This window comes from Neodiprion fabricii, chromosome 1 (assembly GCF_021155785.1).
Source record: "Neodiprion fabricii isolate iyNeoFabr1 chromosome 1, iyNeoFabr1.1, whole genome shotgun sequence".
NCBI classification, from domain to species: domain Eukaryota; kingdom Metazoa; phylum Arthropoda; class Insecta; order Hymenoptera; family Diprionidae; genus Neodiprion; species Neodiprion fabricii.
Window position 1 is genome coordinate 27,579,951 of NC_060239.1, and position 15,450 is coordinate 27,595,400.

General features: G+C 40.4%; 1 protein-coding gene across 1 annotated transcript; it reads right to left on the bottom strand.

Annotated features, from left to right (window-relative positions):
* Positions 1-196: 196 nt before the first annotated feature.
* Positions 197-3,168, bottom strand: LOC124176438. The gene is made up of 3 exons (XM_046557737.1): positions 2,925-3,168; positions 1,326-1,493; positions 197-1,235 (listed from the first exon to the last, which is right to left on the bottom strand). The coding sequence occupies exons 1-3, from the start codon at positions 2,977-2,979 to the stop codon at positions 1,030-1,032; spliced, it is 429 nt and encodes a 142-aa protein (XP_046413693.1). The 5' UTR covers positions 2,980-3,168; the 3' UTR covers positions 197-1,029.
* Between the last annotated feature and the right edge of the window lie 12,282 nt (positions 3,169-15,450).

Genomic DNA, 15,450 nt, shown 5'->3' on the forward strand with positions numbered 1-15,450 from the left:
GAAACAAATTTCTTAATAACAACGAAAAATGTGAGTTACCAAAAGTGATATTCTTTTTTTGAAAATCGCTTTGAGCCACGATTTCGATGACTCACTTCTGTAATCAATCTCTCTTAGCATTGCGTAATATAAGGTGGTATTGTATTGACCGATCGTATAGTTGTGATTTTGTAAATCATGAAGTTTCAAGTTCCGGTATAGTGATATAGCACATTTATCAGAGCTATTTGCTCTTAACGTACAAAAAGTCAAATCCTTAGACGATTTACTTATCGCTGTAAGCACGTAACGAGCTAAATTCGTAACGTAGATTTTGCATCGAAATACAATCGTTTGACTAATATCTTACGTATAGCTTATCCATATTGCACAATTGATCAAGGTGGATATCTCATCGGCTTTGGAAATAAATATTACATGATTGCCATAAATTCACCCCAGTGTGTAACCCTCCGATTGTGATTAGACATTAATGAACGTATTATTATATACATCCGATCAAGGAATTGCTTTTGATGGCTTGAGATGCATGCGTTACGTATAGTTATGTGTTTATAAACTTACACCTATACTATATATTATTATATATTAATTTATATCAAATATAATAATTCTTACGTACAACTGCGTGTACGAATCCGTGATGTCGATTGTTTCATTACAATTATACATTAAAATATACAGTGAGTTTTGAGTTCAACATACTCTTTTCAACCTATGGTTTAGGACCTTAATCTGTACAAAGTGAAATACGGTGGGATCGATTGGTCGATTTTACATTTAAAGATTTTCAAGACAGCACAGCTACGGTGGCATTTTGTTGTTAGAGGTTTCGAATTAATTGGGCCTCTCTTACCCCACTATGTGATTTGTTTTTTTGACGTCATTCATTTCTCCGCATTTTGAATTTCTAACAATTGCATCTATATGATCGGCTCATAGGACTGGTCGCGCTATATTTTCGTCTAGCGCTGTTCTTTCTTCTTATGCGGCTGGCTTTATCGTTTCTTCTGATTTAACAACGGTGGACTAGTTGCGCCAAAAGGCTAGGAAGCCAACAATGACAGTGGCGATCAGAAAGATGCTGATCCTCGACTCCGTAGCACCGTTGCAGTAGTCTCCTACGCAGGAACAGACTTCTTGACGACCTCCAAATCCGCTTCTCTGGTAACACCTTCCCATGTAGTTTGATTCGTCCCAGCCGCAGCCCCTGATGACGCGTGAATCTGCTGGCACTGGTTAGTGCGCAATCGAAAGAGAGTTGCGAGTAAATTTAACGAATACCTACACAAAATCAGGCAATTTTATTCAAGAAACTAACTTACGCCCATTGACGCTGAATTCAATGACTTGGGTAATTTTGCGACACATCGTGTACTTCGAACCCTCAACATGGTCGGAGCAATCTTTCTTCAAGACATCCGGAGGGAGAGCCTCGGCGCAACGGCTATCGTTGTGGCTGTTGCATTCGAAGCACAGCAGGGCGTCCACCTCTAAGACAAAAATAATGTCCGCATGACATTAAGATTTTAACCCCATTTCAGTTGACAGAGGATTGTTTGGCTCGCATAACAACCGGTCTTTTGTATCGATTAAAGTAACGCCTCTCGGCTTCGCGAAGAAAGCGTTTTCTCACCTAAGCCTGATCGAGCGCTTTTCTTTTACCCGAGTTGTCAAGGTTTACAGTTAAATTTGATGCTTGGTGAAATGGCAGGCTGGGGTTAAATTGAATAATACAATATCATTCGATTGATTCATCGACAACTTCATTCCTTTACTGACAGTATACACGCGACTATGATCTAGCTCTGCAGCCAGGTTGACTACTGCCTACTGATAGGATCAATTGGACTCAATTGCTCGGTGGTAAAATATATTAGATTATTGTTAGTTTGATATTGTGACTTTCAGGCATCGGCGACATACTTTTACGGTATTGAGTCAATTTTCATAAGGCAGCTATTCAACGAGAATTTACGAGAAGGAAAGTAGTTAATACGTATAATTGCCGCTCATTTCTCGTGAGACGGTAAAGCATACGTTCAATTCAATTAACAATGAGGCAATAAGCGAGGCAGTTAGGTACGAGTTACTCAATTCAGCGTATTAGACCATGCCAGCTAATTGGCATTGCTGATTACAAAGCTGCCTTGATATGGGTTAACTTTTGTGCTCGGTAATCCGAATGCATATCTTTCAAATAATCATAATGAGGTATCTCTAACTTTGCTGGTAGGTCGAATGTCATGAGAGATAACTATTGTAACCAAATAAATTGATGAGGATGAACACTCCGCTTTTCCCAACCAATAGAAAACAGTCTGATTGTGATAGTTCAGTTTTCCTGTACTTGACTTAGTAATTTTTCAAAAATATTCATCACAGACATGAATTGACGAGTCACACATCAGGAAAACGCGTTATATTGGAATACGTCAGGCTTTCACGAATCGGCCCTTGGAAAGTAGGTAATCTTTCAACCCCAAGAATCTGTTTATGCAGACGATACAAGGTTCATTGAACCTTGGGGCTTATATTCTTACGGTAATTGGCAAAGAGTCTTATAACTGCGACAATAGTTAATATGATTTTCTCATTTAGACCATATGAACCTGCGTTAGTTGTATGTGTACCAAGTGACCGACCGCGTAGCTAGAGCTTAAAATCAAAATAATGACGACTCTGATCATTTTCGTCGAATGACAATTTCGTGAGACTATCGGGCAAGACTGTCACTTCCTAATCAACTTGTCGATTGCTTATTCACGTTTGCAATACATTCTCGAGTATAAAGTGGCACGACAGAATCATCAATTCTACACGCCGCACTATATCATGTCACGCGGGATTCTGAATTTGTCAGGCTTGTAAAAGCCTTGCCACATTTTTCCTAGCGTTGAAATTGCAGGGAAATCGAGACTTACCACAGTGACTTAGGACGTAGACACTCATAAGTAGATACAAAACTTGCACGTGCATTTTTCGTAAGTGTTTGTTCGAATGGACTTTGGTAACGTTTTCAAGTTCCAGTCAGGTCAGCAGGATGTGCGGAAATGGAAGCACCGGTAAATGACCGCTGTCACGCCTCTGTGCGAACTGATTGAAGGTATACTCTGCAGCTTATGAGCTTAGCTGACGACCGTGTCTGGTGTCCTACTAGTACTTCATCACGTAGTTACTCGCCTGGCTACCCGCCCTACGAGTTGCAGCTACTGCCCGTCGACCAACCCCGATTTCGCACTACTTAAGTTCTTCGAATCGCAACGAAGCCTCTCTTTCTATATCTCACCGACCGAAACTCAGCGTCATATCTTCGATAATCGTTTCCACTAACTTGGGGAATTATTTTACTATTTTACTGATACAGGTTGAAGAGATAATGTTCAGAAATCGGAGTGTATTGTCCAATTTTCTTCACAGCAAAGATAGAATATTGTACTTGTGTCAATTCATTCCTGTCCCTAGCGCTCTTTTCTAATCACTTGAGTGTCATAAGCACGTTGGTTTCCAACCAACATGTATCGTGTGGTTATTACCATAGATTTGCCAATCAATAAAAATAGATGACGTTGAAACTATAGGTTGTACGATCAACTTTTCTACTTGTATTAGTATAAATGTGGAAGCTGACCGTATTATGTGTATACATAAAGATTTCACAAATTTGATTATTCGAGTTACGTCATATACATATGCATTCGTGATATCAGTCAATTTTGCTACGCATGCAATAACAAAAGGATAACTGTGAAGCCATTTGAAGTCATAAATTTAGAATAAATAATTAATTGCGTCCAAATCTAGTTCAACGTTATTCTCAATTATACGTCATAAATGCCATACTCTTGGAAAAACGTATACCTAAACGAGTTTTCACTTTACATGTATGGGATCATGAATTGAGACTGTGAATTGAATGTATGCTCTGCACGTACACGCAAGTGTGTATCTGAATAGGAAAGTTTTCAGCAGATCAACCATACACTGCTGAGGGTCACTTTACATAAACTGACCGCAATGAAGTTTTATTTTTATCTCGCAGTTGAACAAAATGATCAATGGTGCGTGAGCGGAATTTAAAAGTCAACCTTCTGTATTAAAGTAAAGGATATGAACGAGCTGAATACGATTCAGCAGCTCTCAATGCATTGTACACGTATGTATACCGGTACGAACGTGAGCGCGTATGCATTTTTCGATTAACGCCCAAAATTGTAATTTGACCGACGAGCCCATTTGTGTATTCGCAGCACCGAAAATCTGCACGTGAATACATGGCTCTTGCTGATGCGATCCTGTAAGTGTAAGTTACAACTCGGTTTCGCGAACGTGGCCTTTTCATGAGAAAAAAGCATTGAACGACCGTATCCTATTTCCTCAGCTCATCTTTCAAATTGGTACCATTAAACGAGACAGACTCTTGGCTTTTTTGCACGATGACACAGTGCCGGTTTGCCGGATATCTGATTTTAAATATCGACAAAACAATTGACTCAGCAACTGCTGTTTCGAAATCGGAAGTGTGATAAAGTTTGTGATAGGAACATTGTTCCGCGCAAATTTCATCAAAATCAGTTCAGCGATTCGACCATAATCTTGTTCGGAAGAAATCCGTGCTTATGTACATTAGTTTCTAAAAATATTTGTTAACTCTTTTTTAAGTGGAAAAACGTGCCACAGGATTTTTCCTCAATCCGAGGTTTTTATCTATTGCAAATGTACGAGGCACTCCGTTTACTAAGGATCGTGCCTGATAAGATTATACCAATGCCCTGGTGTAGATAGTCTTCGTTTAATTATCGGTTGTCCCGATGTACCGCGATAAACCAGAATGGTCATATATAACTCTCGGCATATGGAGTTGAAGGATTATGAATGACTCAAATGATACCGACGATACTGTTAACACGAAAACAGGAAAGATGTACCCCGAAATGAGGAGGACTCAAGGATCACATTTGCAGGGAACGGGTATTAGAATGTAAAACGTTACCTATGTTCTATCATCAAATGGAATTTAATTTGTAAATTGGTGGCTCGCAGCTTTAGAGTCGGTACTGCAAGTGAATAATGTCTCTTTTCCTGCGGAGCAGCCAGCGGCGTACGTGCACGCATATATGAACGCACGTGATACACGGAAACGCACGTCGACGTAGTAAAGAAACGGTTAAATATTATTAATAGCCAAGCTAACTGACCTCCTGCTCCTAATATTGCTTCTACTCGTGTTTGCCCCTGCCTCTCCCACGCATCCAGTACAGTAGGTACCGTCGCAACTTGTATGCGTATGGGTGAACTTGTCCGACTGGTAACGCGACACATGTAAAACTGATATTAACGTCTCGTGACATTTGCCGAATTAGAAACGGAGGACATCTATTTGGTACACGTATAATACGCATGTAGCTAGCCAGCGGTTTGAATAGCGTATGACAAAACGTTTGAGGATGAAAGATACAAAATACCATCTCGTCTGTCGAATATCGTAAAAATTTTTCACCTGTACCGCATCGCTCTCAGCCCCCAATACTGGAATACGAATTTATTCACCCGGAAGCAGAAGTCCCAATGGCTTGTTATTGGTGCCTCTGTACATGGTGCAACATAGCGGTTGATTACGAATAACTGCAATGGTACCACGCATTGAAAGTTTAAATCCAGCACTGTGACTAAATTCTCTGCAGTAAATATCCGTATGTTTAGTCCAATTTAAGCTTTTAATACAAAATTGTAAAGCAGTTTCGATCGTGTTTGTATGCGATCTGCTTCGCGAACGTCACGTAACACCACTTTGCAGCTATAATAGATCGTTATAACAGTACTGGGATCTGTATCAGAAAGTGATTTCAGCCGTGAGCCGTGAATAACATCCGCTTATAATGCGTCGTGCGTATTCAGTGCAGTTTGCATGGCCGCACCTTGTCAAAGGACACTTGATGACCCAACATTTTTGTCTGGAAGCTGTAATGACGGATGGATGGAGGGATTACTATCAGCGGCACGTTCAACATATTGTACGATGAGGTGGCGCAGGTTGATGAGATTCAAAATATCTCTAGACAAAATTACTCAACACTACTTCAATGAGAAGATCATTGGCAGAGAATTTTTCTTTCGAGATTTACGTTGTCGTATTTCGTTCCTACTCGCGGAGAACGGTCGTTGATTTTAACAGGTTCGAATGCATTTTCGCCAATCTCTGCCAGCCTACCTTCAGAGTGTCTTTAGAGATCTGTAACGTGTGGTTTTCTAATTGATTTGATTAACGGCACGCTGCTCAAGCTGTTCCAGGACTACAGTCCCTGACACGATTCACGTGATTATAGCGACCGAACTGCGTTCTGCAGCTTATGACATTTGATTATCAATAGTTACGTATTTTCGACGAGTACAAAGTCCGAAAGTAGAACGATTCGAGGCTGCGGCTAAACTATATAAAGGATAAACTTCTTTATTATGTGTAGGAGGAACAGTCGTTTATTATTTCAGAGCGACTTTCAGACCCTGCTCGCTTGCCTGTCTATGCGGTGTCCGAGTGTCTTTCACCGCACATGAGTAGGTGTTGTGGAATTGTTTATGATTTCCCTTATTATATATTTGAACAGTTGCTTTGAAATTAGTAGAATAATGAAATGTCCTACCTCTCATCAGTGCAATTTTATTCGAGCTCTTGCTTATGCGGATCATCACGCTTTGATCCACATCACCGTGAAAAAATAGCTATGTCGGTTAAACGTTCGCACGTATAAGATACATTTCATGAATTACAGTTCAAAGTTTGTTATTCCGCAGTACGTATTCCTATTATTTCCTTCTCCACGATAAATGTGGGATTGCCAATGTCGAGTACCTTCAACTAAATCTTAACAATTGATCGGTGATCGGCATGGACCTAGGTGAGAATAGTTTTTGGATTTAGTGTGGGACTCAAGTAGGTTTTTATCAACTGCTTCACTGCGTAAATGATATCATAGGATGTTATACGGTAGGTGTTACTTAACCCTTTCGGTCGCAGATGCCAATATAGTTTTTTTGTCATTTTTTTATACATATTCCATGCAAAAACCTTGATTTTTTTCCTCTTTCAGGTAAAAAACTACTTAAATTTTACAATGATCAAAATTTTTTGTTAATCCACAATTTTTTATAACTATTATAAATAAACTCATGCAAAAAAAAAACGTACTTTCATGAATATAATTCGTTAGCTGAGAAATTTGTTAGTAAACGTATCCTAAAAACGCTCGGAATTCATTGGGTACCAAACAGACATCTCAGAATGGCCATTAAATTTACAAAATTCGATGCATAGGGGTAGTTTTTACCCTCATTAGAGGTGCATGTAGACAGTTTTGGGGGTTGCACTTACTCTCGGCCTAAAATCATATACTGTATCAAAATAAATATTCATATAAATCTCATTCAAGAACACTTTGTAAAACAATGTGGATTATTCAGCCCATTATAGAGGTCTTTTCAGTTTTATTAAATATTTAGTATCAGATTCGCATTTAGCGTCGGAAAATACATAGGAAACATATAATTGTACTTCCGTGCCAAAAAAAAAAAAAAAAAAAAATGAATGAATTACGTGACTGAAAGGGTTATCGGGCGATTTCGATGCCATATCAACCACTGTAAGTCAAAGTGAATTATGGTGAGAGGGGTTTAAACTTTAGAATTTAAACATACCTTTTTTAGAGACAGAGTCGCTATTTTATAATCCCTCAAAATCTAAGTGCACCCATGTAGAATTAGCGACCAGCATATGGTATACCAACGTTGGATGAAGTCAACCAGTATGCTCTTTTTATCGACTGTCGGTTTCCTTTCATGATGCGGTACTGAATTGGTTCTCATGTTATTACAGCAAGTGCGCAGAGCTGACAAGTGCTTCCAGTACAAGAATGAAGTCACGTTATCACACCCACTGCCGGTACCATTGACGGTATTGTTCCCCCACCGTATCAGAGACCACTATGACCCCCTGCGGCACGACCTCATCATGTCGTAACGAAAGAGGGTTACCATTCGCTGGACCCTCGCCAAGGGTAAAAAAGTAATTTTCGTTTTTCGGTGAACTCTGCAGGGCGGGTGTTCAACGGCGATAATGTTTGAACCAACGATCGGGCATTCCGGCAACAGACGAGGGTTCCTATTTCAAGAAATGGCTGTACGACAGTTATTGAATGGCATGTGAACTTAGGGGAAGTTTTTGCGTAACCGACCCAGACATGCACGTGGCGCTATAATAACAAAGCGTATTTTCATTCCAGGGTTGGCTTTTCGTTATCCACTTTCGTATCCACGATGAATTACACGAAGTCTTTGCTAATTGGTCCCAGGTTGGAATCGTATTTTCTTGTGTATATTTCAGTCCGAAAAATGTCGGCTCTGATATTAACAAGTTCGACCTTTCCGACTTAAGTGATCTTGACGACTTTTGCACTGCGTCAGGCAACCGTGTTAATTCTGACTAATTTCCGCGGCAATAGGAAGGATCGTTTCGCATCAAGTGGAGTTGACTTCCACATCGCATTGTTTCTGGTACCGTACGTACTGCTGTCTAAGGAAAGTTTTCAGCTCGGCCTTGTTTATTTAATATTTTCAAACGGAATAACAACTATACCCACCGTTTGTTTTGTCCGTTGGCTTACTTTACGAAGTGCGTGACTCGGTCCCCCAACATACTTTACCACTTTCGAATTGATTCTGTTAAAAGTATTACTATCTATAAATCTGCGGTAAGCCCTGTGAGCTTCATGAATATTAACCCGAATTCCCCTTTCCCTGCTGCATGCGTATTATCTAAATATACGAATCTCATCCAACGGAGATAGCAAATGGTTTTACCAAAATCTTTCTACTAATCAGTTGCATGTTGGCCTCACGTTTGTCCGACCTGGACGGTGAATCGCGGGTTTATAGCTGCAAAAATTATTCGACAATTGCTGATTTCTGCGTAGAACTTTATTAACCTCTCTACGGTTTAACAAAATACTTGTAATTCATGCAGCACAATATCGGCACGGCGCGTTAAAACGACGTAGAAAAATGAAACAGAGTATAACGTAATACAAAAAAGAACGTTGCCCTCTTTACGCAACCACCTATACGCTTGACCAATTGCGTTCGCCAGGCGCACCTGGCATTGGAAGGTGTTGGGTTACGCCATCCGTGAACAAAGAAAGACGCCATTGATCCTCGTTCACTATTACTGGACGCACACACCACCGACAATCGTCATGTGTTTTTTAATCTACTGTAACAATCGCACGCACGCACGTATGCACGGTTGACCGATCGCCGCACGCACGGAAAGAGAAGTAGGGCGATGCGTACTACGTCCAAAATTTTTATCGTTCCGATGTGGAACATAAAAATTTCCTATAGTTTCTCTGGGAATGCATATGTAATAACGTACGTGCGGAGAGTTAAATTATTTCCGTGCCAAAAAAAAAAATGTAGTCACGAAGAACGTACTATGAGACGTAGTAAACAGTGATACATATCTATCCTTATTACTTAATTTTATGGTACGCCTAAAGCCATTATTCGTATCGGTGTTACTGGAGGTTGGAACGGTATGAAAGAAGTTGTTATTTCACAGTCCGATTTCACGTTGTGTGTGCGGAAACTGCTTCTACTGATGCTTAAATTTACTCGCGTAGATATTATGTTACAAGATATGCAGACAATATGACCAATGCCTTGTAATATGCAGGTTGGGCAGCTATGTTTGCGTAATGCATTTGTGTGCACGTCGATCTGTACAAGGGGGAGAGAAATGGTTCAGTACGATGTACGTTCGGCACTATAGCTGTTATTATTTGGGTCGCAGACGAGCGGCGCCTGCCAGTCGCCACTATCCTTCACTCTTCAACCCCTCGTCAGCACCCCTCGGCAAAAGCAAACGTTCCCAACTCTCTGAAAATCCTGTTCTGACGGCAGTTTCACCCGTTTTATCGCGGACTGGCGGCTTCGTCGTCGAGGTTTACAACATCGAGAAAAACAAAGAAAATAAAAAACTTAGTACACATCGCATTAGATCTGGGTATAATGTGACCGTGCGACGCTCTGCCAAGCAAACAAGAACTAAATGTAAAAAAAAAAAAAATTAAATCGAGTTTCAAACTAACTCTCAGTAATTATTATTGCCTCGAGAGATAATCATAATTGCGACTACCACATACTAGAAAACCGAAATATACATATATATTCCTGGGAGTCTAAATGAAAATGTGTTTTGCAACTGTAATCAGAAAATATGGCATGTGTAACTGTTATTTTTGATTATGGCCAGTCATACTATATTTTTTTCTTGTAAGTATTGCAATAAATTGATGTTAAAGCTTTGTTAACTGAAAAAATGCAGTCATCCGAACCAACAGATATAACGTTGCAATCTATGCAGAAAATGTGTTGAGAACTATCTTCTTGTAATTATACCAGTATTCAAACAGTCGTTGCAACGATATTAATTTTGCTGAAAATTTCTTAGTGACCACGTATAGCATATGAAATTTTTTTCAGTTACGGCTAAACTTACACTCCTAACAGGTACGTAATGTTCGTTGAACGGGTAAAGCTTACAGTCGGCGTGGGAAATTTAAGAACCGATGCTTTTGGGGCTTCGGCAGCCGTTGTACGGCTGCCAGGAGTTTCCAATTCATGCGTTTGGCAAAAAGACAGCGATCACGACGCTATAATCCGTCGGTATTACAGCCGGAAGTCATTCGCTTGAATTACCGCGGGCATGCAGCTCGATAAGCGATCTCACTAAACAAAGAAATGCGATTCCCCGTCGTCTTAACGGCTATTACTTCGATTCTCTCAAACTCCTGAGGTCATCCCTACATATACGTTTGCCAGAAAATTGATTGGGTTTGTATTATGCCTCTATTGCGTCTTTAACGGATTCTGAGATGCGATACTACGAGAAATTGACAAACATCATTATTTATAGTACATTTGCTGCTCGCACTTAACTAAAACAGAGATTGCGGCGCAGTCATTCATACCGGACTGATTGTGACTACGATGTTGGCGAGTCGATAGAAAGGCACTTGCGAACGCAAACTCGTGAATAAGATAAGAATTTCCTGTTGAGTAGTTGATGGAGAAATGGATGTTTCCACGCGATGGTATGTAATACGGTAGTAATATACCGAGGTACGCGCGAATACGAGGAAGTTCCAACTCAATCGTATCGTAAACCACAGTCTTCTGGCGCGCCCTTTTCCCGCAGAACTTATTCCGTCCCTTGGCGAAAGGTTCTTCATTTACTTTACAATACTTCTATAATATATAATATTTCGTTAATTTAATTTCTATATGGTCGCACATTGACAATCATTGTTTGTCAAATGAAATACATTCGTATAAATACCCACGACGATTGTTCTAAAAATGCTAGAAGTGTAACACTAATGTTTAACTATTCTTTTTTCCTTATCTACTATCGAGTGCTGGTAGAATGAATGAAAAAGTATTGGTTCCTAACTCGCGAACCTTCTTAATCGTGACAAATAACACCGCGGTTATAAGCAACTGAATCGTGCCGATTATTTCGCATCGCTACCCAAGTAGCGCACGGTCAACTCGTAGGTATATTTGGCTTATTATCGGCAGAAAATAGTCAACCGATTGGAAACTGTCGAAAAAGGCGCATTTGAAGCCAATAATCGTATACGTGTAAACAATACGTTTACAAATACCCGCTAGGTTGTCAATTCACAGTCAACAGTTATATAGAAATCGATTATAAATTGACTTGTCGTCATCAAAAAATACTCGCATGAAACGTTGATATTTCGATAATTACCAGATTTTTTGATCCCATGACTTTCATCATAGCGATTTCTACGCGATGTCGAATTTTCGTCCAGGCGTTGTCTTGATCCTGACGATTTTGAGTAGGTACATCCATCGACTAAAATGGTTGGCATATTGATGACATATGACTCCGAGTGGAATTTTTCATCTCTTGACGTTACGTCGACTTTAACAAATCAAATGATAGTCGAATTTTCGCCAACTTTGGTACCTCGTATTGACAATGTCCCTGATGATAATTTCAATAAGGTTCGAAGTTCCTGCTATTCGTGATCGCACAAATCTACTTAGACGTACGTAACTTTAATTGGGTTAAGTAAAAAAAACTGTAAATATTTGCGAGCACAGATGTGTCGCATCCCGACGACGTTATCGGCATGTTACATTACTCAGTAAATATTGCCGTGCATGCAGAATCCGTACCCAACCTCTTTTCACATCGATTGCACGCAACACGTTGTCTGTTGCAGGCTGCTGATGGTAGCCAACGCCTTTTAAAAATATTTTTCCTGCCGGAGCTGCGGCATGGACGATTTTCCTCTCTTGTTTGTTTCAGATAAGTTTTTCAGAGTTACGGCAGTTCACCCTCGACAGTATATCGTATATAACCAGACAAGTAATTTGGAGGGGTCGTCCGGAGGATCGGGAGTCGAGATATTCCTCGAACGAATTTTCACACGAATATCCTACAACCCGGAGCTTTTACGTACGTTCTACTAGCGCTGATTTTCGTTCCGATTTCTTCCTGACTCAATTCGGCAAGTGGTTCTCACGCAGAGACGCCATTGCAGGTTTCGAAGAACCTACGTGATTCGGAATTGTCATATAAGTCATACAATTAGTACGCACCCACCATCACGGTCTGAAATACTGAATCCTGAATCACAAAAGTAACAGCTCGGACAGGATACCGGATGTTGAAGCGATACGAAAGATACCATCAATTCTGTGCACTGTTCTACTTCCCTCAATTTCCCTCCCCCAGGCGGGTCATTCAACTTTGAAGAAAAAACGACCACTCCCAAGGATACTTATGTATGCGAAATAAATGGAAGATGAAAAACCCGGTCGTACGTGGTTGGAATAACTTATTGTTAAATGGACCCACGTGACTCGAAAACACACCAACTGCCGCAATTGTCATTTTACTATTATAGTAATGGAACGCAAATTAACTTCGCGACAGAATTTCAGACCTTGGGATTTTAACAGGCAATCATAAGTTTTTGTGCCAGCCTATCACAAGTTGGATACATCGACTGGGCAATACTCATTCGGCGAGATTTTCAGAGTTTTTAGGTAATAGGTGGATAAAAATTCCTCGTAGCTATTATTGCGATGTTTTATTCCTATTGGTCTGATTGGAACGAACGTCGTTACAATTCTTCGGAATTAATCATGGATGGGGATAGCTTATACGGTGTGTATATATAAGGTACATTGAATTGTCCAACAGTGTATTATTCATCGTAAGTCAAGCCGAGAATCAAAGTTTATACGTTTAACGACGTATCTTATTATATTGATTTCTGAACAAACATGAGCGGTTCGTATCTGCAATGTGCAGTTTGTGTATTCTGCTTGTTATAAAAGATCAGGTCGATTGAACAGTAAATGTGCTGTGGAATATATTATGATGATTCTAATTGCAGCGAATAAAAATAATTCTTATTTCAAGTTCAACGAACATCTCCTAGTATTCCTTTTTTTCATCCACTTGGGAAAGTCTGTTTTCATTTACTGACAATTCCAAATGCTTCATGTGAGTACAATTGAGCGTCACTAGAAAGTAGATTGTTCCGCAGCGTTGCTTTTATTTCGCACCATAGGCAATTTGAAGAACAAATTTAAACAAAAGGAATCGAAACGATAAGAAATTTCTGTTATACAGTTCAACACAAGAATTTATTCCGGTAACTATAGCGCCTTGAAGTGTTGACTGCAAAACTGAAAAAATAGGCATTACGATATCTTGCAGTAATGTTAGCAAAACGTAGTAAAGTTATTACTGCAATGCAGAATTAATTCCATGTGGTAAATTGAACGGCGCGGCGGCATCAACCAAATATTGACAGCAAAAAAAATCCCCTCGCGATTTTCGCAATACTTTCATCCTATGACATGTACGAATTGTAGGCAGCACGCGTGCATCGGGCGTCACTAAGCCAAAAATAATCGAACACAAGTCGATTGAATCGGTAAAAATGAATCGATCGATCGATTATTACGTATTGTTTTTGAAACGGTGCTTTTGAAACCAAAATTTCGTAAATTTCAGTATGCAGTTTTAATAGCGAAACAAGTTTTTTGATAATTTACAGTTTCATTCGCAATATTTTTTAATTCAGGTGAAAATATTCATTTATCCTTCACTCGTTATATGAAAAGTGTACTCAGTAAGTAAGACAACGGTAACAATTGATACTTTAATCACACAAATTGATATTGTATCGCATCGTTCATTGGAGTGAAAAGCGATAAACCGATAACGAGTAAAAATAATCGTGTTTGAAAAATATTCGATTTGATGGAAAATGGATTATTTTCAGTAATTCTCAGATCAAGATCCGATGATCCGGCGGAGTAAGATCGCCCTGGAGAACGAGGGCTCGCGCAGAGGAATGATTTTACCATAAGAATGGCTTGTTTTGATTCGTTTCGACCTACTCCGCAGCTACACCAGAGCTCCTCCTCATAAGTAAGGTAATGGCTCGAACCGCGGCGACTACGGTTGCGGCGGTGTTGGTGGCGACGGCGGCGTCGGAGACGCCTGGGCGCCGCGGTGCCTGGCGTCGGTCGTACAATTCCCGCGTCTCCTCTCCGCCCAACAATGCCGGTTCTCTCCCTCGTCGCCGTCCGACTATGACTACAACAACGAGCAGGACGCCCCCACACACGGAGGACGAGGGTATTTCCACCGTGGTGGACGACCCTCTGCGACGCATAACCAGCCGCGCGATAAGCCGAGGGAGGAATCGATCTCATCCCGTAAAGTAGGCACCATTTAACCCCCGGCGACGTCGGCCGGTCGTCGGTGAGCATTGGGTATTGTTTTTTCCAGGGTTACAATTAGACGACCGGAGAGGATGCGATTACGCCTCATCCGCTCTGGTACGAATATGCATCAGCGGCGGCGGTCGTCGACCGCTGTGGTTTCGTTTTACTTCTAACGCGTAGATTCGGGTGTTTTTCCCTTTCTTTTATGCTGTATACATATATGCACTCTCGTTCTCCGTGGGTTTCGTACTGCGCAGTCTTTGTCCGCGGCGAGGTCACCCAAGGGTTGCATACCAGCGATGCTGTTATTAATTTCTTTCTTTTTTCTTTTTATTTTTGTCGGTTTTCATTCTGTATATTTTAACATAGAATCATAGGAGACAAGCTGGAGAGGCAGATTTTTTGGGGGGGGGGGGGGGGGGGGCGGGGATACTCTTCGTGGCCGTGATGAGGGAAGAGTCTGTCGGTCCGATTGACAAACTTCCGCGATGATCTCGAAAACTGATGGATGAAAAATCTAGAACTTACAGGACTGAACTAACAAAATATTTATACCAGATTCTTGAAAATAAATAAATAAACTCGGAAGAACATTTTGAAAAAGAAATAAAAGGAATA